This window comes from Lepidochelys kempii, chromosome 4 (genome assembly GCF_965140265.1).
Source record: "Lepidochelys kempii isolate rLepKem1 chromosome 4, rLepKem1.hap2, whole genome shotgun sequence".
Lineage (NCBI taxonomy): Eukaryota > Metazoa > Chordata > Testudines > Cheloniidae > Lepidochelys > Lepidochelys kempii.
Genome location: NC_133259.1, coordinates 58,162,012 through 58,186,901, shown reverse-complemented (window position 1 = coordinate 58,186,901; position 24,890 = coordinate 58,162,012). Strand labels below are relative to the sequence as shown.

Below are 24,890 nucleotides of genomic sequence, written 5' to 3'. Positions count from 1 at the left end.
GAATTTGCCATTTCCCTCTCAAAGGACAAGTCTTCAATTTTTCTGTAAAGTCCTTGTGTAAGTGGGTTTGTCTTTTAAAACTAAAAGCAGATGTGTTTTTTTTTAAATTTTGAATCTTATGCACCCCTTTCAGAAGATGGTGTCTTCTGCATGGGAGGTCCCCCAAGCTGTTTGATTGGCAAGAGCAGTCTGCCTTCACATTAGTAGTTTATAATTCCTGTCTATACTGGGATAGCTTGCACTTCACTAAGCAGCAGAGAAGTCCAGTTACTTGGCAGGAGAAGGTTGAAAGACAAAGTCAGCAGGCTGTGGGGAGCTGGCTCATCTGTTTGTAAACTTTATTTTTAAAAGAAGTCATGCAATTTTGCTTTTACATTTTTTAGCAATGGCCTTACATTGCTAATAGATTTGTGACCAAGCAAGAACTGTAAAATGTCAAAACCAGGAAAAGCTACCATAAACCATGGCTTGGTTCCTATTGATCTTAAAAGTACAAAAGAACCTTTGCCACACCAAACTGTGATGAAGATATTTAGCATCAGCATCATTGCCCAGGGCCTCCCCTTCTGCCGTAGACGGGTAAGTACAGAATTCTTAAAAATCTGAAGTTGCATTGCTTGGCCTGAAATATGCCTTGTTACGGTGATTTCGGTCGATGAAGAAGTATTTAAAGGTGTAGTGCATGTTGCCTTGAGGTACTTTTCCTAGCACTTACATAATTTGATTTCAGTAATATTTGTGCTTCAGTTTGTAACTGAAAATCTACATATGTTGTCTTCAAGATATCCTGGAGCCTTGTTTTTTATTACACATTTAATAGAACATGGCAAAGATCCTCTTTTAACAGTTAACTGTATTAGATACATTACAAATAACATACTATATATAAACGAAGTAAAAACAAAGAGGGGGGCTTAAGTTCTCTTAAAAATAAGTGTCTGGATGTTTTATTTACAGCTTTACGCTAAAATCAATTGCATACAGTTCTGAACTACTTTGGCATATGTGACTTGTTAGATACTTAAATAGGAAAGTCAAAGATCTTAAACTAGTTTAATATAAATATTTTAAAGGTATCTTAAAGTTTAATCCTAATACTTCACAGTTCACAATAACAGATAACATTTTTGCTGTTACAAAAAATAAAAATAGCATGTTACTACGTGGAGGTTGTGATAGAGTTTATATATAGACAGCCCTAGACTGTCAAACTGTTATGCTACAGCCTCAATAACTGTAATAATAAAGTTATTCTAAAACACATTTAATGAAGGAAAAAGGTTTTTTAAAATTTTGATCCCATTAAAAGTAACGTATATTTTCATTTAATTTCCAAAATGAGTGAATGTTTTCAAATTAATCTGAATTTATATTATGCTTAAACTCTTCGTCTTAAATGCTACTGAGTTTACACTTTTTAAAATAAAATAAACAGTTTTTCTTTTTTATTACTCCTTCCAATAAATCTACGTTTCAATAAATTTAGCTCTTCTCATTATGTTTCATTAAAAGTATTCTTGAAGTATTGAATAAGAATTTTTGTTCCATTTATTGAAATCAATTTAAAAAAAACCTTACTTTTGCAAATGTGCAATTTTTATCTTGAATTTCAAAATAAGAGTTCTTTTGTTAGTAAACTTGTACATTTAATTAAGCTCAGTTGTAAAATAGTCTTTTTAGTAAGCAGTAGTGACAGAAACAAAACTGACCAAGAAGATTGACCAGACCTGTCACATACGGAGAACATACATTGAAAGCTAGCATGTGGTACTGACCTAACCTATGCAAAATAAATAAATGAATTAAGGAAAGAAAGGTATATTCCTACCAGTTGTGTATAATGTATTAAAAATTATATTTCAGATTTATCATATTTTATTTTACATATGATCTCAATCAGTTTCAGACCTAAGAGTGCATTAATTGAAGGGTGAATAGAAACATTTTATGGTAAATAGGTGGTAAATTGACTTAAACTCATTTTTCTGATAGGAGTTCTTCAAAAATAGTAGACAAATGTAATTAAAAGCTGTTTGATTCATAACATAAGCGTGATAGAACAGAAGTCTGTTTGCCTGTTAATTCTCATTTCTGTGTGCGCACCTCATTAGGCTCATGTTAGCTTGGGCACTGTAAGTAAGAAAAATATGCAGAGAGGTAAAAAAAAATGTTTATCTTTTTAGGAGAAAGATGTTAAGTTCTTTTTGTGATAGTCCAAAAAGTGGCTATTTTAACATTTATTTATGCAATTTTTGAAACTGGTACCTCAAAAAGATACTAATATTTTAGAAAAACATTTTCCACAGTGGGAACCACAGTTTGAAGAACCTTAAACATATTACAAATGTGGAAATCAGTATAAATGCGTTTCTGAAAAGACACCCAACATTCCAAAGGCAGTCAACTTAAACAATCAGCTGAGTTGTTCTAACTCCTGTTTAAAGCAGGTAGTTCAGTGAAAGTTGCTACAGGTTTCAGACCTTACAGGATTCCAAAAAATAGACTTACTTCATTTTATTTGACTAATAGGACAATATTGGAGAACACTGAAACCGTAGAAGTAATTTACTAGCCTAATTGTCAAAGTATATGCTTCTATTTTTAATTTAAGCATCATTTGTTTTAACTAATTTGTTTTATAAAACTACTAACTTTTATTATGGTGGTCAGTAATAATGAGAGGGAGGGACTCTGTCTTTGCTCTCCTGCCTAATAACGTACTCAACATCTGCATAGATCTCATTACAACTCTCTGTCCGTGTGTGTGTGTGTGTATATACGCACTATATATGTGTGTATAGTTATGTGTATATTCTTGGTTTTTTAAAGAGCCTTATTTGTCAGAAATGCTGAGCACACAAATGTGCAATGGAGTGCACTGGGGTGGATGCTAGGCTTTTCTAAAAATTGGGCTCTAAATTAATGTTATCTTTCTATAACTGTCTTTAAACCTGCCATGTGACATACAGTAGAAAGTTTTATTTGAAGACTTGTCTGATTCTCTTACATTTCAAAACCTATACTACTGAAAAAAAAAACCAAAATAAACTACTTTCATTTTTAAGAGTTGCAACAGGAAACAGAATTAGCATTTGTGTTATATGGCTTTAATTAATGTGTGCTACAGTTTCACCACTTTATTATTAAAGACACTGATAAACCTTAAGAAATTTTCATGTAAAACTTGTGAAGTTTTGAGATCAGAGGTCTTAACTGATGTGTAGTTGCAATTAATCTTTTCTTGATTTCGTGACACTTTTTCTTCTATGATGCTTCTTAAAAATAAAGAAATCAAAATTGTTCCTCTTAATGCTTTTAAACTGATGATAAAACATATTGCAAATTTGTCTGCAAATATTAGTTGCTTCCAAAGTTTTTTCAGAATAAGTGAATTTGAAATGTCAGTACTAATACCTACAGGTTTTTTATTGCTTGTGTGCTGTTGCTTCATTCAAACTCTGAACTGACTTAACTGATAATCAGCTTTCTCCTTCTTTAAACTCAAGGTTTTACGCCCTATCCCCTCAATTTTACATCAAGCTAACCAAAAAAATCTAAAAAACGTGTTTGGTGATCATTGGGAGTACTTCCATTATGAGATCTAACAGTTCATATCTTGTCCATCTCTTGCACTAGTTATATTCAGCTTCTGTCAAGCAGTTTACTGTAAATGGTCATAGGATGCAACAGCTGGATTTAAAACACTTCTACCTGTAATGCCTATTTGAGATGCATTGAGAAATAATACTCTTTTAGCATTTTTTGTGTAGCACTTGAAAATAAACAGTATCAGTATAACAGAATAGTATTAGCAAATAAAGTGGAAAGCTTTGTTCATATTGCCTATTGTCCCATCCCTGAAGAGATTAATGTGGTATCCTCTAAAATAGTGTGTTGTGGTGGTCCCCGGTTTAATTGAAAACATCTCGTCTATAAACACTTCCTTAATGGTACTTGTTACATAATATGAACCAGCAATAAAATCCTTGCACTCATTCTTTCACTTATTCTGTATATTATGTATCAATTATTCAGTAGGATTTAACTATGACTAATTATTAAAATTTACTTGTGCATAATATGTGTGTTCAAAAAGCAAGTGCTATGTTTCATCTGCCGGTTGGTTCTGTTCCTCTTCTGGTTTATTTTTATGGGAGAAAATATTGCACGTTAAGTTTCAGTACTGTTGCTCTTAAATGTTGCTGTGTTATTTCATTTGGATGTTTTAATTTTTAAAAAGCATGCTACTGAAATTAGGTAACTGATAAAATCCTGATGATACAATACTTTACTTTATATTGGCAGCATGCAACTCACCGGGTCCACTTAATTAAGGGCAAGATTGTGTCTGGTCCTTGTGGATGAAAAGGAGGTGACGCAAAGAGCAGCCTCCTTGTCCCTCTTATGTGCAGCCTGTGTAAGATCCAGCTACAGTTGCAGCCTCTTGCTTTAGAGGACAGCCTGGCCTGCTCGCTCCCTCCATCCCCAGAGGTGAAATCCACTCCAGAGGAGATGGGGAGAGGGTGAGGCCTCCAGCCATTCACATCAATTCTCAGAGTGAGACCAGTGCAGCAGGGAAGTAGGCTGTACCTCCTGAGGAAGTTGGGTACACTGCCTCCTGCATGTCAGAAGAAATTCTCTCTCTCTCCCTTCCCCCTGAGGCAGAATTGTTCTCCAAGCCCTCCGGGGTGATGCAGCTCCACACCTTCCCTTCTCCAGGCTGTTTGTAATTTGCAAAATCTAGCCGTAGAGTATAAACTCTCATCAGGGATGTGTCTTTGTTTCAATTTTAAAAAGTGGCCTTTTGTGACAACATATAAATAATACAGTTTATTCACATAGTAGTAAATGTAACTTTAGTTACACACACAACCCATTCAAATTTCTGTGTATTAATTGAAAAAAAATGTATACATTACCTATATCGGCATTCACTGGTCTGTACATTACACATGGGTTAGGCCTGCTCATTCCACCATGATAAAACAGTTTACAGTCAGCTGCTCTGAGTTCAGATTCTCTCTGAGCTGCTATCGCACCAAAGTTTGACCTCAGTTTACTATTCCTCTACCTAAGAGAACAGATTTGTGATGACTGCTCTTCACTACAGAACTTTATAGAGTGTGAGAACTTCCTTCTATAAAGTACTGGGAACTTGACATGAACTGGACTTGCAGTAATTTGAATCTGATGACCTTATTTTTAGAGCATGCTGAGGAACCTGTATGCTGAATCTGCATCCCTTTTGGCTTTCACCTAGTCCTTATGTGTCAGTGTGGCCTAGTTCAGGCTGCCATTTTACCAGGCTTCACTCATCTGTAGAGCCATGTAATCCATACTACCAGTCTGTCTGTGCCAGTGGATCTTCAGGATTGCTTTCAGCTTCTTGAAAGAGTGTGTGTGTTATCAGTGCAGCCACCCTTTCTACTGGCTTTCTCAGCAATGCAATAGAGCAGTCTAGCCCTCACCAGCAGTCTAGCCTTACTGTACCAGCAGCCTATTCAAGTTGCTGATCTTCAGAAGATAAGCCTGAATTTCTCTGCATTGAAGTCATCCACTTGGATGTACCAGAGCAGTTAAGCATAGAAGACAAAAACCTTCTCTCTCCTGTCGACCTGCGTACTCATGTATGCCTTTCCCCTATTCCATCTAAACACCAAAATTGTTTTGAAAATAAGTCTCAGTAAAGCATCTATAATTCTGACCACATTAATGGATTCATAGACCATAGTTACACAGGTTCATAAAGGATGGCAATCGCCAAACCCTGAAATCTTCTCCATAATTCCCACAACCACCCTGACTTTCACAGGTATGTGTTTTGTTTGTGTGCTTGTTTTTTTTCCCTCAAGCCTGAATGTCTGAGCCTTTAACATCACAGATATTCCTTGCAACTGATAAATTTTCTAGCAAAATGGCAGAAAACTTCCATAACTCGAGCATGCAACCAGAGTAAGGGGGCGGTTCACCTGTTACATAGATCTCATCCTAAATTTTCTCCAAATATCTATCAGAAAGCTAATCCAATTTCTTATTAATACTATTGCCCGAATTATTTATTCAAGTTTTCTGATATGAATCTCCTTACGTTTGATGTTTTCCTGAGAGCAGATCTCAAAACTTCCAGGGAAATGTTGACATTTCAGCTTGGTTTTGTGGGCCCTCGCCAAACTGCCTTTAGGACTTCACATTTGTTTTGTCATCTCTTTTATAGTAATTAAGTCTGATACTAGAATAAGCATATTAGGTTCTTTAACTGACCATTTCCATTTTTACTTTTTCCTTGAAAAAATATTGCTTATCCCAGGTTCTGACTAAGGGAACAATGCTACTGAGTTCAGTGGGCTTTGTATCAGGCCCTAGGTACAGTAAAAAAAAAAAACAAAAAAAAAAACAGTGCATGACTACAAACAATTTTTTATTCCTTTTTTTGTCCTATGTCCCAAATATTTAGAGAGAGTTGCATATTTTGTATGTGAAATGGGCTTTGAAATCTCTTTCCGTTAGACGAGAGTGTAGAGAAAGTCAGATACCTTGTTCTTTCTTCCGATGGGATTTAAAAAAAAAAAAGTATGTGAAAGTCTCAGTACACAGTCTACTAAAAGATCAAATGAAAATGTAGGCGTGCAAAGCAACCAGTAAAAACCCTCCTAAGTGCACCAAAGTATACTCTCAACAAGAGGCTTCTCAGAGTCGTGTGCTGAGAAGCACAGAACTTTGTACAGTGTGATTCGCAGTGCAGCCACAAGTTCTGCATAAGTCCAGCAGAGAGAGGCTGAACTTAAAGGGAGGCACTACCTCTATGGTGGAAAAATGAGCAAGTATATTCCATGAGTAATGTCCTGACCAGTGGCTGGCCTCCCTTAGAATATAAAATTACATGTTAAGGAAGCTAGGTTGTTGTTTTTTTTTAAACATCATATGTGTATGAATAAGTAAAAATGTTCTGGTCAGCATTTGCATTTTAAATACAGTGCAATCTAAGGAAAGTTAACTGAAGAAGAAATTAATCATTTTTCTTGCTACATATGTAAGGATGTGACACACAGTGAAATATATTAGAATCAAGGGTTAGTATGAAAGACTGATTTGTGAGCTCTCTGCACCACAGATCACTTCTTTCTCTGTTTATCTCCTTCACTCCTTTTTCTTTCCCCAATCCCCATACTCTCTTCCTCCTTCACTACTAGCTCCTTCTCTTCCATTCTCACATGAAGTGACAGAACAGTGATTGGCCAGAAGTGTCTTCCCCCTCCCCCCAAACAAAAACTTCAGATTTCTTACTTTCCTCCACATGGGACAGTGGAGGTCTCTAATGGGGTACCCCTCTTTTCTCCTCCTATTTTCCTCCTATAACTCTGCCCTCCATTTTCTCCACACACAAACTGTGGCTGCTATCAGCATACATTCAGAGAATGTAAGTAGAGAAAAGAGGGCTATAGAGAAGGTTGAAATGGCAGTAGAAGGAAAAAAACAGGACGTTCATGGTTCATTGTTACCATATTGAAGCAAATAATTTTTTAAAAAATCCATCAAGGCACCTCTTGTGTTGCACACAAATGCTTTGCACCTTCTGCATATGTTGTCCAAATACTTTTGACTAGAATGAAAGTTGAAGCAAAGAACTTTCTTTAAAATAACCTTAACTAAAATGTTTCTAAAAATATAGGAAATTAAGGTTACCTGTGGAATCTTAAGGTGGCCGCTAGGTGCATATGCATTATGATAGTCATTAATTACATGATCTCACAGTATTTTTGCCATACAATTCTTGCACAGTCCATAGAATGGATGATGCTCACTTAATGAGCATCATTGTTCAATGGGTGTCTCCCCCTGCATCTTGGCTCCTCATCAGATCTGTCTCCTCTTTCCCCCATTGGTCCTGATCTCCTTGCTCAGCTTGTCCCACTCTCCCTCTCCCCTCCCTCCACTGTTGCCTTCCATGGCTCCCAGTCTCGTTACCCAATCAGTACCAGTCTTCCCTACCACAGCTTACAGTTCTAGTCTCTTCTGCCCCCAGGCTTCCTTTGTACTTACGTGCTTTGTGTTTTCATTATAGAATTACATGATTAACTGTGATAATCTTGGCTGGAACCATTGTTCAACAGGACACAAAAAGCTTTCTGACTTGTGTCTAGACAGTAATTGCTGTTCAGCTATTTGAAAAGTTGTATAAGTAACACATTATAGTTGGGGACATTTTTCTGCTTTTGTATCTTAGGTTGAAAAGAGTCTACATTTAAATCTCTTGTATTCCTTAAAATATTTGCTGACCAGCCAATTGGAATGAAAGGCTGTTATGTATAGGGACTGAGAGGCTTGCAGGACACAGTCATGTGTTAAGTTTGATCATATTTCAAAAAACAACTTCTCATCTTACTGCATCATAAATGGATGTAGTTTTTATAATTTAAAAAACTATGCATTTTAATAAATTTCCATGATAAACCAGGTGGTAAGTTTCATGATGATAGACAGTTGCACACAGTATATTAAAGTAGTGATAGCCTAATCCATTAAAATATACTACTTTGCTGCATAAGTATGTATTGGATATATATGTTCGAAGAACCTGTTGATATTGAGCAAGAAAATGCTACAGTAAATCCCAAACTTTTAAATATGATGCTACTGGTATAATATTTAATAAAGACAGAAAGCAGAGCATAATAAGAATTTTTGTGCAGTAGAGAGGACATAGAACCTGCCTGAACAGTCAACATACTGAAACACTGGAATGTGTAATTTTGAATATATGTGTACTTTGCTAGTAGATCATCTGGGTACTTTTCCATAGATGAATTTTTGATCCTACTAATTTCATCCTTTCTATCTAAGGATCTCATTGTGATTTACAAACACGTAATGAATTAAGCCTGGTGAGGTAGGGAAGTACCCTCATTGTACAGAGGAGTAATAGAGGCACAGACCTTTGTGACTTGCAAAAGTTCTCATGCAGCAAAACCATGGCAAATTCGGAAGGAGAACCCAAACCCTTTTAGGGATTGTCTAAACAAGGAGCTATTGCTGAATATTGATTCCTGATTAACTATTCCAAATTAACTTCATGAGGGGACACGCTTCTTCCGAAATAAGAGTGTCATTTTCTGAAATAGCGTAATCCATTTTTTATTTTAGCCAAAAGCTACTACATGAATTAAACTAATTTGGGGTCCAACTCTCTTATTCCAGAACATATATTCAGATATGGAGTTAATTAGGAAGAATTAATCTGCTTTAAATTCACACGCTACCTTATTCTGGATTAATGTTCATGTTTACACAAGCTCTTCTCTATTTTATACTTAAATTGATAAACTATGCTACTTTTCCTCCTGGTTTGCCTCTTGTTATTTCATATGTTTTATTAAGCTTATGTATGCTATGTTGCCTTGTGTGTGTTCCATAGATATTAGGTATCATTTTGTTCACAACTGAAAAAATTAATGAAAACAAACTGTAGATGCAAGACAGAAGTATATAAAACACTTAGGTATATTTTAGAAATCTAAACAATTTCTAAACTATAAACAGTTTTGTTGGCATCAATTTATGTAATTTAAGATTGAGTAACTTATTATGGGGAGTGATAGTTTTGTTTTTTTTAAGGGAGGTTGGTCACAAATTCTTGATTTCTGTACTGTAGTTAATCTATATTTCTTGCAGTATATAATAAAAGTTAATTTTGCTCACTTAAAGCATGCTGCTTTTTATCTAGTATTTTATCATTTGATATGTTTTCCTTTGCAGTTTAAATATTCTTGTAGGCTTGTGGATTTTTACTTTACTTGTGGATCTTATTTTTACATGGCCATTTCAAGTCTATTGTTTGGATTACAATAATACCTAGAGTCAACCAACCAAGTTTAGGGCCCCATTGTGCTCAGCACTGTACAAACACACACAGATAGTTTATGCCCTGAAGAGCTTTCTACCTAATCAGAGGAAGGGCAGATGGGGAAATAGGGGCACAGACAGGTGAAATGGCTTGCGTGATGTCACACAGCAGGACCCTGGTTGACCTGGGAATAGAAACTAGGTTTTCTGAATCACAGTCCAGTGCTTTATACATTACATCTTACTGCCTCTCTGTGCCTTGGCAATCTTCCACTGACATTCTCTGCCTCCAAAAGACAGAAAAAGAACAGTACAACAGATGCTATAGAAGGTATTCTTGGTATTTGTTATTAGCTCCACATTTTTTACACACTAACTGATTCAGTATTTTGGCACACTTACTGATGGGCTTGAAAACAATTTAGTAATTTATGTTGCTTAAATTGAATCTGCATATATAGTGTTCGGAGAGTACAAATGATAGCCTTTTCCAAAGCATGTTGCTATTTATAAACCCTACCATAAAATTACTTCTCTTGATAGCCGCAGCAGCTGACAAGAATGCTTGCAATTTTGACATGTTTGGTATAGCACCACAACATTCCTTCTTACATTTCTACCATAACTTCTTGTCAATTTCAGGTTAAACTTACTTTTTTTCCCTTTATAGTAGCAAAATATCTTTCCCCCTACAGAGTGTAGGAGAGATCCAGTTTCTGTAGCGGATGGTGTTCCTTGGGCTATGCTCTTCTAGCTAGCAAGCATAAGTCCTTCAATTGCCTAGCATGTATCCTGTGATAAAGCATGTGTGCGCTGCTTTTAAAAAGAATAAAGCTTCATCCAGAAATATGTCTCTTCTCTCCTATCTTTGCACACCCAGAGCTATTCTGTTCTGTACTGGCAGCTTTAAACTTAGACTACATGCAGGACTGGCAACCTTTCCCTCTAACAAACTTTCATAATGTAAGGGTAGGATTTAGCCTAATTAGGACTTCTAGAAAGTTTGTTTTTTGTTTCTTTTTCTACACTATTTAAATCATGAAATATATTGAAAGAACTGATTTTGTTACTTTATTTTCTCTACAATAAAATATAACTCTTATAGCAGATGCTAATTGGCTTTCACTGTTCAATACCGTAATATTTACCAGATTTTGCTCTTGACTGTATTTTGATACATTCATCTGGTCTGAGCTTGTGCAAGGCTTTCAGTGCTGGTATCTCTTCTCTTGACCTACATGTAATCAGAACCAGATACTTGTTCAGCTTCTGTTTTCTTGGGAGTGAAAGATTTGTTCCAAACTGTGGTAATGTTCTCTTTGTTTTATGTATTTAGACCTGTAATTTTGTCACTAACATAATTGCAATTCCCAGCTCATAATGATGCCAGAAATTAAGTCCTGGTTATCAAATGCAAAGACGACATATGGCAGAATGATAGTGGTGTTGAATAATAATATAAAATAGCTCACAGTATAAACTCTCATAATCTAAATTTAGTTTTAAACTCCTGTTATAGTTTGAAATACCCTGATAATCAGAGGTCACTATCCACTATAAAAAATGACTTTGGCATCGATTGCAAATACTTGCATCTATATCAGGGCACTGAAATTCATGCCAGGGACTTAAATATTAGTGAACATGATCTTTGCAATATTTGTTCTTGTTGTATCCTTGTTGTTAACATTGTAATCCATTGTCTGTACTTCTAAAACTAGCAAGTTATTTTAGTCAGTGTTCAAGTCATATTTAATGTTGTCTGGCTTAAAACTGCAAAATGTGATTAGATGGAAAACAGACTTACTGTCCTTGTTTTATTTTTTCTTTAAGCACAAAAATCAGATTGGACTAGGGGAAGGTAAAATTTAAAAACAAAATTTTAGTTTAATCATACTGCTTTGTTTTAAGAAAGATTTACATACAGAATGAGAGCAAATGAAAGAGAAATGTAGGTACATATTTGAAAAGTATATCACTCCTTATTTCCTTTTTACAATTCTAATGTAATTAAAAGTGGAGAAAACACCTGTTCTTTTATTGTAATCTTATTGAAATTATTTTTGTTAAATAGAAGATAAAAATGGCAAGCCCCTCTGATTCTCTACTTTGATTTCCTTCTCATATAAAAAGTAGCCACCAAGGGGGAAAGCCTTGTTAAATTTCTTAGTCACTGTGGCAGTCTTGTTCCAGAAGGAGAGAAGCCAGCTTGGACCACCTCAGGCCAGCTTTGAGTTGGTGATTTGTGTGCTGTGATTAGATCTGCTTCCATCAGTCAAGACAGCTAGCCAACCAGGTTGGTTACTGGCTACTGTAAAATCTTGTTTATGATTGACTCTGAGGCTATGTCTACACTACCGTGGTAAGTTGACCTACACTACAAAACTCCAGCTATGTGAATAACATAGCTGGTGTTGATGTACCTTAGGTCGAGTTACTGCGGGGTCGATGGCAAAAACTCTCTCGTCAGGGGTAGAGTACGGGGGTTGACTGGAGAGCGATCTGTTAATTTGGCAGGTCTTCACTAGAGCCACTAAATCGACTATCAGTGGATCAATCTCAGAGCATCGATCATGGCTGTAGGGTAGACATAGTCTTACTTGGGCCTTTGTGTTCACATAGACTACTCTCCTGTTACCTGCATCTGGCTTCATTCTTTGTCCTAAACCCACTGTTCCATTTTTTCTTTTCTTTTGTTTTTAATTTGTTGCCTTCCAAGCTAAGGGTGTATCCACCTTTCTTCATTTTGGTGTCTTACATAAACAAACACTGTTGGCTCATTGCTTAGTGCTGTGTGTATCTTGAGGTTTCTGGAATAAATTTTTGAATGGGTCAAGAAGAAATAGTTTTTCTATTCTAAAATGATGCCCTATTTGAATTTTAGCATACAGGGGAATGTTTTGCCTGTCTTGGGGATCCACACTGCACATTTTTGTATTTGCAGGCTTCATCTTAGCTTTTTCTGTTTAGGTAGAACTTGATAAAGTGCTTCTGTGGGTCCTGCTTTCCGATGACATACCTTTTCAGCTGTCCACAGGCTGCGAGGAAAGGCCGGGGAGTTTAAAACTATTAGTATGTGCATGGAAATACTTCATTGTGCAACATATGGAGGGTGGGGAGACACATCTGTATTAAAACCCAGCATAGAATGATGGCCCATGTCACAGCATGATTCTTCACTGCTAAAGTCAGATCAGTGATGGTAGCACAATAGGTCATGTGGGACTTTTTTGCATCATTGGCTGTGGTCCAGAAATACCTGTAATTTCTATATTAGTAAGGTTAAAAAAATGCTAGCAGTCAAAGTTTAGCAAGGGTTATCTACTGGTTTTAGGTTTGGTCTCTTGGTAACTTGGGTTATTTAAAGAGGAAGAAGAAAAAAAATCACCAATTTTATCTTGAGTCTTTCAGTGTCTTTTTACTTGTGGCTTAATGTTGAGAAGTATGTGTGTTTTTAAATCTATAACTATTTTTTTTGTTTTAATTTAATACTACAGATTAAACAAAATGAAATTAGTTTCCAAAGTAATGACATGCATAGTACTGATTGACACTCCAATAGAAATGAATTTTTTTTTTGCATTTTGAACGAGTTGGAATACTGAGGCTATGACCATACTGGGACCCCTGATTATGAGCACCTCCTCACTTGTGTTTAGGTCTGGAATGATAAAACTATCAGGAAAACAACAGAAATTAATCTACTTTTCAGGCGTGAAAGTAATCTTTCTTTCTAAAATTACATTTTTTTAAAGTAATTAGGTATTCTATTTACTGTTGATCAATGGCAAAATGTGCTTTTTCACCTGAAGAAGGTCTAGAGACTTTCAAAATTGATCAGAGCAAAGAATGATTGAATTTTTTTGTTTTTGTTATCGCCAAACATTTTTGAACTATTTCTGCAGCTGTGATTTTTTTTCATGTCTTTTCAATGTTTTATCATGACTATATTCTAGGTTTTTAATAGTAATATATTATCAGAGGAGCAATAGCAACTTTATATTTAGGTTGCCTAATACTTTCAGTATGAAATGTTTCCCGTCTCTTTCAAGAGATCGAACACCTCCATAGTTTGCATCAGTACTTTGAAATTTGGCTTTTGTGTAAGGGGGAAGATGCTGTTTGCTGTTCTTGATTTGGGCAAGTTATAAGCTGTTGAAAATCATAATTTCCCAAATTTGTTTTGCTCCGTTGTCTGTGCTAGAGGCTGACCTGCAAAATACATCAATTTCTATGAACCCAGCACATGCATTGCCCTGACATCTCACTTCAGCATGCCATGCAAATTTGAAATTCAGGGAGAGGAGGAGGTGGACCAGGCAACATGTCTGCAGCTGTCACTCAACCTTCCCCTGCCCCCAATCCAAATATCTTTGGCCTATGGGAACGTGCAGTAGGCTGGGGACCAGGAGGCCATGACTTACATCCTACTGGGAGGCTGCAGAGGCTGGTAGTAGAGCCCAGCTTCTAATACTGTAGACCAGCCTTCTGTCACTTAGCCATGCTGTTATCCAGAACAAATGTGATAGGCACTCCGCTATTCTGCCTGTAAAGCAGGGCTACTTTTGTGTGAGACTCATTGTTCCAGTGTGTGAAGCGTTCTCCTCTAGAACTCATTCACCAAGAAAGTGCCAGCTATTGTACGTAATCATGGAGCATTTTAGGAAAATTGTGTGCTGAAGGTCCAGATTTCATACCATGATGATGAGGATGTATGCACATAATAGAAATGAGGTTTTTTTAAATACTAGGATATCGCAGGCATACTAAAACTGTGTTAAAAGAATGTTATTAAGGCAATCAAGTAAATTACTTAAAAGTATACAAGAATTAAGGTTGCTTGTGCAGTCTTAATTGTGCCCCCTTGTGCATAAACATTATGATATACTCTCTACATGATAACATATTATGCGGGGGTTTTTTCCACATCTGGAATGCGTGGAGCTCAGGGAATGAGGCAACTGTTGAGGTTTTTTTTTCTTCCATCCTCATCATCCACGAATGACTATATCTACTGAACTCATATAAAACTCCCAGCACCGAATAAGGAATTATTGATTTCCTTATTGGCTTTTCTGTGGAGCTCATCATTGTTGTATCTATGCCTAACAAACTTTAATTTCTTTGCAATACCGCTCTGAGAGGAGGAAGATTTTTACAGAGTGGGAACTGATACACAGGATTATTAAGTCCAAACTTGCAAGAGTCTCCACTAATTTTTGTTGCTTCAGTAACTTAGGGAGCGATTTAGGACATCATCTTGGGCCTCGTTTGTGTGTAGGTTTTTTTTTTTTTAAAGACATTTAACTATTATTTTAGCTGCAAATCCTTCTAGGAAAATTGTTTCCTTTGGTTTTATTTACATCTATTGCTGTCCATTTTGTAAAGTAGCTTGAACTGCTAGTATCAAAATCATATCTGATACACCTGATGTTTCTAAAGCCATGATTGCTAACTATTTACTCTAATTCTGGTAGCACTAGTACTTGAGCTTACTAAAATATATTCTTTAAATTTTTGCTGTATGTTTTATTAACTTGGGCAAAATAGTATTGGTCAGCCATTCCAATTGAGATCTGAAATGAGTTGGTTACAATTGCTGCCATTCTCAGTTATATCCTTTGTACTTTGATAGATAATTTATGTCCCTTGAGGTTATTCAGGCATAATTATCCAAGCATAATCTGAACTGCAGACCTAATACAATTATTCCTTGAAGAGATGTTCCCATTTATTTTGCCCTCCAGCTCACATTAACTTAGCCTCTCTTTGCATATGAATATTGAGATAAAAAATTATGAAACATCACTTAATAATTGGGTGTGTGGGAAACCCACCAGTTCTTTGGGTTTCTTAATTTAAGAACTCACTACTTAAACTTGTACAATATTAACTGAGTAAATAAGGCTTTAAACTGATCTGCCTTGCAGTCTTGATTATGGTGCCAGGACTATAGCTACGTAATCTGTACTCACGCTCGTGTAATATATGTGTGTGTGTTTATGTATCTGTACATATGTATATTTTTTTTCAGTTTTTTATATTTGCTTTTAATGAAGGGAAAACACAACTGTAACATAACCTCAAAAGGCAGAGTTCTTGAAAATTAAAGTGAGAAAACTATTGGCATATATAAAGCTATTTCCCAGTCCCGTTTTCTCACTTTCAGTACTCTGTCTTTTTGAGGTTAAATTCTAATTGTATTTTGCCTTCAGAATCAAAGTAAAAAAAACCTTAAAGCAAAAATGATGAAAATTGAAACAATGCCAGGTTTATAACTGTCATTATGAAGAACTCATGTTTATCTTGCTGAGAAAATGTGTAAATGGAAACATTAAGACTTGTATAAGCTATTCTATAATATGAAGTGTTGAATTGTTATACAGTACTTTCTATTTTCATTTTTTAAAAACTTACTGCTAAAGCTAACAAAATCAGAACACTCATTAAAGTCATCATTTTCATAATATGGAATTGACAGCCTCTGTATCTCTTTTGCCTTAGGAATGTACTGTCCGACGGCTTTATTCTTTAAATTAGCTCAGCATTATACACTGAGAACACCAGATAAGTGAGAGTTACAATAGAGAGGGCATACAAATATACACTGCCTTTGAACAATAAAAATATGTCAAATATTGGGTGTGGCAGTCCAAAGTATGTAATGACGAAGATCACAAAGCTGCTGTCCTATTAAAAACTTAGTATGTATGACAACCGCTGTGTTTCAAAAAGAGCTGTAGTGGTTGTGTACAAATATATTAAAATCATGCTTTCCAAACTTTTAAATTCCATTGACATCACTTAGGAAATATGAGGATTCTGTATTTTCTTAGTAGATGAAGTAGTTAGCATTCAAGAACGTGCAATATTAAAAGTAATAGTTGTTTCCTTTTTTGTCCCCCCCCATGAAGATGGTATTCAAAAGTGATGTCACAACATATTTGCATGCACTCTCAACCATCTTGTATCTAATACTATATACATTTTTTTCTTCAGAATACAGAAAAAGGCATCAACGTTGTCAAAATATCAATTTCTGCCAGAATACCATTTTTGTTTTGTTTATTTTGACTTACAAAATGTGCTTATAGCTTCCAGCAGGTTATGGAGATAAGCCCTGTTATACTGGTATAACCATGTCCCCACTAAGGGGCTGTACTGCTTAATCTCTGTTTCTAAACAGATCTATTTAAAGAGGTACAAAAATTATCTGTAGATAAGGTCTAAGGCCTTATCTAAACTGTTTCAAGGTTTATTCGTTAAGCGGTTTGTACCAGTTTAAATAGATGGAGTTTTAAATTGATTTAAATTAACTTTTCTAGTATAGAGAAAGCTTGTACTAAAATTCCTTCTGTGGACTTTTTCTCTTCCTTCTTATGTCATCTTTACTGTAGCTTTTCAGTCATCAGAGTTTTCCAACCGAAATAGAACCAGAATTTGTAATGTATATGTAAAAGCAGAAGGAAAAAAACGTTTCAAGCCTTTATACATCATAAATTACCACCCTCCTACTCCTTTCCAGGTCAACTTTTACAAAGAGTTTTTGTCCTGGGTATGAAGGAAGGAGGACAGGGAATTGATTTAACTGGGAATTGGTCCTGCTTTGAGCAGGGGGTTGAACTAGATGACCTTCTGGGGTCCCTTCCAACCCTGATATTCTATGATTCTATGACAGAGAACATGGAAAAGATATGCTTTTTAGGATGCATATCTGCTAACTTATCTCATCTGGAAACTGTCCAACAATAACTTGTCCAGTGCTGGTCGTCCATCCTTCCCTAAACTGTCCCATTTGTTGGAAGGCTTGCCATCAGCCTTCCACATGTGGTCCCAGTCTTATATAGGGTTAAGGAAAAAGGATTGTCCAGTAGCCCCAACTCCGTTCCCTGGCTTTTTTGAGGGATACCTTTCTTTAAGTCCATATCCAATTCAAATGTATAAGGGAAATGCCCCCCTCCCTACCCGCAGTGGAACAAGTATCTGCACTGGACAGCTTCTACCTGCTAAGTTGTGACAATTTGAATCTTAACTGCTGACCTATCCAACTAGATTCTTGAGCTGCTGTGGGGAAGGCGAAGAAAACCATCTTACCCTGGTCAATCTGGAAATGAGAGAAAAATTCCTTCTCAGTCCCAAAAAAAAAAAAATATCCACAGGCATAGCAGACACCAAAACCCAGTCCTGTTCTAATCTCAGGGTTGGATCCCCTGTCTGGGGTACATAATACACTCCAGCCAGGGAGAAAAGGCTTATATGACCCCATCTCAGGTATGCGGTAGCCAAAGGGCTCCCAGTTCCCCTCTAACCACCTGATCAGCTTGGATGATGCCTCTTCTATTCCATCTCCGAACCCAAACCATGAGGAACCTGAACTCCTGCAGTGAGACTAGGGGAGACCATGTAAAGGAGCCATAGTTCCCCTGCCTCTGAGACTGCAATGGGTACATTCGCTTTTCCTAATTGTTGCATCAGCATAGTTTTTCTTGTAGTATATGTGATCTCAGATTTAACAAGAATGTAATTTTATTTCTATTATCATCACTGTTATAATTTAAATAGAAACCCTTATTTTTGACCAAGGACCATGGGTAACCGACTTGGCAGATACTAGCATAATAAATCAATCAGCTGAAATTACTTGTATCCATTTGGTTGTCTCGATACAATTTTTGTTTTTTACTTAGAACAGCAAAACCTATAGTTGCATAGATGATTATATTGTTTTGGAAACTCAGTATATTGTATTTCCTCAATAGGAGATTTTTTTACTTCTGAAAATGTTTGTTAAAAATCCTAATAGAATTGACTGCATCAGGACTTCATACTTTGTGTGGAGAAATGCTTTTTCAGCTTTTTAATCTTAGTAGAATTTGTAAGGAAACTACACGTTTACATTTTTATGGCCATGGGTAGATTTTAGGAAACTCTGTATTTGAATTTAGCAGCAGGAGATTGGTGCTAAATTCTAAACTGAGAAATAGGCAGAATAGGAAAATATGTTTTGAAATACTGACACTTAAGTATTGCTGGATTTTGGGGAAAGGAGAATATGAGGGGACTTGCTTAATTAAATCTCTGAAATGGACTTTTAGATACCTGAGCATTTTCACATGCCATGTTAATTTATGAATGGGAAAGTTTGAGCTCAGATTTCAAGTGTCTTTAATTCTGTGATAATAAGAAGTGCCACGTAATTGACTCTCACCGCACCCAAAAACACAATTTAGAAATGGACAAGACTTTTTGATATAGTACTTAAAAGGAATGTTGTGGGTGATTCAGCTGTATATCACAAGTGGTTTGCTTAATCTAGAAATAAAACTTGAGCTGCTCCCTGTGTGGTCTTTGGCAGTGATTAGTCACTTCACAAAGGTTGCTTGAGGGAGATGGCATTTCCTGCCGCTCTGGCGGATGCTTCAGATTCAAAGAATATTTAGCAACTTTATAGTTATCACAAGATGGAGAAAGCTAGGCACTGCTACTCCAATCAGAGATTTGTGTCATAGATAGAACATTGCTTCATTGGCTGTGAATGAATAAGCACGTAGAAAGTGAGACTGACATAAAACAGCACAGAAGATGAGTGGGTATAGAACTGAGCAAGAGCAGCTAGATTTCCAACATTCTGACTGGTGTCCGTGTTTCACAAGTAAAGTAGAAGGTTAGAGACACGCCCACTCTTTGGCAGCCAAGGTTTGTTTGTCCCTTAGATTATTTTACCTTCATAAGGAAAAATGAACAATACAGATGATTATTCTCTCGATCATTAAGATCAAAGAAGAATACAGCAAAAAAAGTATTGTTTATCTGAGCATTTCATTTCCCATATAACGCCCTCCCTCCAAAAAATACCCCCAATCTTTCATTGTACTTTTATGTGGTGGACTGTTGAGCTATTATTACAATAACTGTTTATTTGAACACATTTCATGTCTTCCTTGAGGTAGGAAGAATCAAAGCTGAACTGATTATAGTTACTAGGTTATTACCTCTAGATACCACCAGCATATAAACCGTGATTCCCATTCAAAATCCTTTTGTTAGCCTAGAATTAAGGTTGTAAATAATTGTATTACTTAAAGGGAAAAACCTTTAAAAATTATAATTTTCACAAATGCAAGAGTTATTTCAAAGCTAAGGATACACTTAGAAAAATAAAATGCTTCAGTGATAGGCATTGTTACAAAAACTTACTTTTTTTCTATATATTTATATAAAGCATGCCAATGCACAGGTAAGGTCGCCAGTACAACTGTAACACAACTATTTGTCAGCTTTTAGTCTCCTTATTTTAAAACAAACATCTTGGTTCCCTTATGATCACCTCTTTTTTCTGCTTATGCATATTCAGAAGAGGTAGCTTGGATTTAGCTGTCAGTGCTTAATGTGGAATGGTTCCTGTTGGGACAGAGGGTTGAGAGAGGGTTGAGGGAATGGTTTTGATACTCTTAGTTCCACTATTTATAAAATAATATATGCAGTTGGGAACTGTTGTAAAAATTCACCAAAAAGAGTTCATCTCCCCTGATCTCAATGGAGGAGCTATAAGTCGTCTCTGGTAAACCTGATTATTATATACAGTATATGTATACAATGTCAGGGCAACAGTAGCATAGTGAAGTCAATATTATGTATGGGAACACCAGCTCAGCAACTGTTTGATGTTGCCTATTGCCCTTGAGGTGCTCCTCATTTCTGTCCTTTCCTGTTACTGTAAATCATTTAAATTGTGTTCATGGGTTTGCAACCTGTCTCAATTTATTAGAAAATATATTATTTTGGGGTAGGATGCCAATTCGGTGTCCATAATTAGGTAAAAGCGACACCTAATTTTTTCATTCTTACTCCACTGCTTTGTGTTTGTATGCATCATGTGTGTGTATGCATGTATGTATATAACTTTCACCGAATTAGTCATGTGGCTAATGTTCCATATTGGAAATTGTGATAATCAGACTCTACTATAGAATATATGAAATTTCCCACAGATTTAATGAGATGCATACAGAAAAATGATTTACAGTATATGATTTTTTTTCCCATATCTATGTAACACAGAAGGATTTGCTAAGGCACATGTTATGGTAAGGTTAGGTTTACTGCAAATAGCGTATCAACATTTTGAGCGTAACGGATGAGTCAGGTGATCATCATTTTTGAAGTATAACGATTTGTGACATTTCACTACTAAGTGATGTTAAAAAAAATGCTTCTCTTTGATGACAAATTTCTCTTTACCTTTTCATCATGTACAGTTTCATGGATGAATGAAAAATAAAAATGGTTATTAATGCACCTTGGGTGAGATCTTTACTTTGCTCTAGCGCTGTTACTCAAGATAAGAGACCCTAAAAGTCCTGGTTCTGGTTGAGGGAGAATTCCCTTTGTGCAGGCAGTGTAAAAGTTGGCTGTAGGTCTATACTCCAATGAGCCTCACACAAGGCCTGTTGGAGAGAGCGTGACAGGGATAGGAGGGGTTATGTTGGAATGGAGAGACAGTGCAATGAAGATACCAGGTTGCACTGTGTGAACAAACAGTTGCCAAAACTTAGGCCCCTAGAGATGTCTGAACTGTGCTGTCCCCCTCAAAGTAGCTGAGAATCAGGATAGATTAAAATCACCTAACCCCCCCCCCCCCCCCCGAGACTGAGTTCTGTGCAGTACCTCCTAGAGGTGCAGTACCAATATCAACCCTGTTTTTTAATGGTAAACTTTATTTTTCTCTACAATAAAATGTATATGGTGTATGGTCCAGTGTATCAGAAATAATGATCTTGAAATATTTTTGGTCTTAAAAACAAAAAAAAAAGTTTCAGTAGGCAAAGTTAACTAAATATTTTTCTATGTTCATAGTCCTACTGCAGTCTCTAGTCTTATAACTTTGAATTTCATAGCACACGCACCAAACAATACTATATTTGAAAACCTTATCGTTCTCTCAGCTGCTAGTAACGTATTTTTTTGTATAATATGGGTTCTTGTATATTTTACCTTCTTTGGAACAATAAACCATATTGTCTGATACGAGCAGTCAAAACATTGCACTATACTGTGATAATTCGAAATACTATTAGTAACCCCTGGCTTGATAGCAGTTTAGACAGAAATATTATGTATTCTTAGTTGCCAGAGCCTGGAAATGTAGTGAAGAGTATTCAGTGACAGTTAACTAAAAATATCATTAGTGAGGTTTACCCAGATACAGTGTGTGCAACTCTGAGAGGCCATGAAAACTTTTAAAGAACCTACGTTTTCACTGTCATTGCTGAAAGATGATTGAGCTTAATTGGAATATTCATTTTGTTTTTAAGAAACAAATGTATTATCCTTTATATTTCCCTATGTTTTCTGTCTAGATAAACTGCTCTGGAAAGAAATATTCTGAAATGTGCCAGATTGCAGACTTCTCACTGAAAATCTTGAATTCACTTATAGTGTGTATTTTATTTTTTTTAGATCTCTTTTGGCTAGTCAGAAAGATTTTTATCAAAAGAGAGCTGCAACCTTCGTTTCAATTTTGCATATGCATTTTCTGCTTGGACTCCTTCCTCTATTTTGAGAAACAAGAATTGGAGGCTTTTTCAGATGCTGATCTGTCATACTGGACCGGTTCTTATATTCAGCAGGTGCAATCAATAACTCTTCAGTTGTTCATTGTACCCATTTTTTCCTTTCATTATTGCAAATAGACTTAATTTTAATTTAGCAGTTTTTCATATATTAGCCTACAAACTGAACTGTCTCTTTTTGTTGTTGTTTTTAAAGAAAAATTCCTTTCAAATTTGTGGTGGTTAGTCTGAGAATAGCAGTTGCTTATCAGTGACATATCACAAATAAGCAGCAACCTCTAGAAACTAATGTTGTAACTATGAGTCTGCTGCATAGTCTAGTATCATAGGCTCCTTTTGAATTAATAACTCCACCTAGTCCCTAAAGATAACTTTAAAAAAATGGAACTGCTTTCTTCAGTGCTATTAAATAATTTTCAAGATGATTTTTTTGGAAAGCCTTTTGATGAATGTGAACCTTGAATAGTAACTTAGATGTTTAAGCAATCTTATTTGGTTCACGTCACCTCTCCAGTATATCTGCTGGAGCACTGGGTGTTCCATCTGTTCAGGTTCACGCCCTGTAATACATGAGGTTGCAGCCACTCCTTAATGTGTGTAGCCTTTATAACAAGCCAGTTATGCGATCATCTTTGCAATAATGTGAAACCCCAGTCTCATGTATGGTTGCACTGGTACCACTTCTACCCAAGGTGATTTGCCAGATTTAAATGGGCAAGAACAATATGCCATTATCATCTTTTATATTGTCCTCATCAGGCCTGGTTTGCAGATCTGATTCAGGTATCCATAGACAGACACTAGTTCCTTTCACCCATTCCCAGTCATCCCTCTTTTATTTATTCTGCTCCCTTCTCTCATGGAAGCCCTTCAGCTCAGTCTGAAGATGCCCATCTGTGTTAGTCTAATGTACGGTGAGCTGAACTTTCAGTGAAAGAATCCTTTCTTCTGAATACTTGACATTCCTGCATGATCAGGCATTGGGTAGCATATTATACTAAAAGGAAATTTTTTTTCCTTTTTAATGTCATTGTTATTCCATCATTCCTGTGTCATATCCTCAGTTTTTTCCCTGAGAGTCTGCAAATTGTCTTTCGGATATCTTGGGACCAACACAGCTACAACTACCATGCATACAAATAGATCGTCAGTTGTTTCTGCAAAGCTCTTTTGAGACCATAAAATCTGTGTCCCTAAATTTCTGACCAATAAAATTCTGTTTGTAGTAACCATCATTTCTGCAAGGAGTGTCAGTGAGCTTCAACTCTGTTCTTCAAGCCCACTTCTCAGATGTTCTGTAGGGATGGATTCTAGGGGTTCCTTTCTCCACTATGTGGCCTCCCTGGTTATCCTTCTGTCTTTAACCACAAAGTAAGTACTACTGGTATATTCGGGACATTTTGATGTACCTAAAAATATCTGAAAAGCAAGGATGTCTTGTCTTCTGATGGAAGAAGATCATGCTCTGGGGAGAGGCTTAAAAGTTTTTCAACCGTGATTTTTAAGCCTCCCATTTAATGCTTTTATCCTACGTGATTTCACCAGTTATTGCTGATTTAATGCCTACATTTCAGGAGCCATGGATTTTGGTTGTAGAGTGCTGAATACTGGTTTTGCCTGAGTAATTCTTTCCCTATCCACACAATTCCCAGAACTGCTTGATTCAAATAGTTACAAATTGGAAAAATCTTATCATAAAAATAAAAACATTACCAGCAAATGATATTTCTGCTTTCTGATGAACTAGTCTGTAACAACCCTTCTGGATTATATTGTTCATAGTGTAAAGTGTTAATCATTCTTGCAGAAGGAAGGAAGAGAGGATAAAAGGGTGCTGTTTTTATTAGGAGTGGGGGCTGCAGGTATCTTACACCATGTTCTCGTGTTTTTACTTGGTAAAGTTTATTTTCTCTTCTTGAACAGTATGGAAGTTAATTCTGTATAAATCAAGAGACACAAGGTAGGACCTAGAGCTCCTTGTGATAAAAAATCTTTCATAGAATCACCGAATATCAGGGTTAGAAGGGACCTCAGGAGGTCCAACCCCCTGCTCTAGTCCAACCCCCTGCTCAAAGCAGGACCAATCCCCAGTTTTTGGCCCAGATCCCTAAATGGCCCCCTCAAGGATTGAACTCACAACCCTGGGTTTAGCAGGCCAATGCTCAAACCACTGAGCTATCCCTCCCCCCTTGGTACAGTACTTTTCTGCCTGTCACTCAGATAAGAGAAGCATAATACCCAGCATTTCCATGTGATATGGCCAAGATGGGGAAACATTATAGAATTATAGATTATAGAATTAGAGATTAAAATCATTTAAAAAATATAAACAAGGGGAAAATCCTCCCATTCTGTAATGATAGATCTTCTCTGCAGAAATCAGTATACAGAAAAGCCCTAAAAGCTTTACTGACATTGAAACCCTAAGTGAAAAGGGAGAAAAAAGGAGAAATCCCTTCTTTAATTTCTATGCTTGCA

At 36.3% G+C, this 24,890-nt stretch overlaps 1 protein-coding gene across 7 annotated transcripts in view; it reads left to right on the top strand.

Annotated features, from left to right (window-relative positions):
• Positions 1–24,890, top strand: part of FBXW7 (F-box and WD repeat domain containing 7) — a 283,629-nt gene that overhangs the window by 165,908 nt on the left and 92,831 nt on the right. Inside the window, exon 3 of one of the 7 annotated variants that reach the window (XM_073341357.1) lies at positions 4,306–4,476. The exons of the other annotated variants lie outside the window; for them this stretch is intronic. Within the exon in view, the coding sequence (XP_073197458.1) occupies positions 4,306–4,365 (60 nt within the window). The 3' untranslated portion in view covers positions 4,366–4,476. Of the gene's footprint in view, positions 1–4,305; positions 4,477–24,890 lie in introns of those variants that run through there. 7 annotated transcript variants of the gene reach the window in all.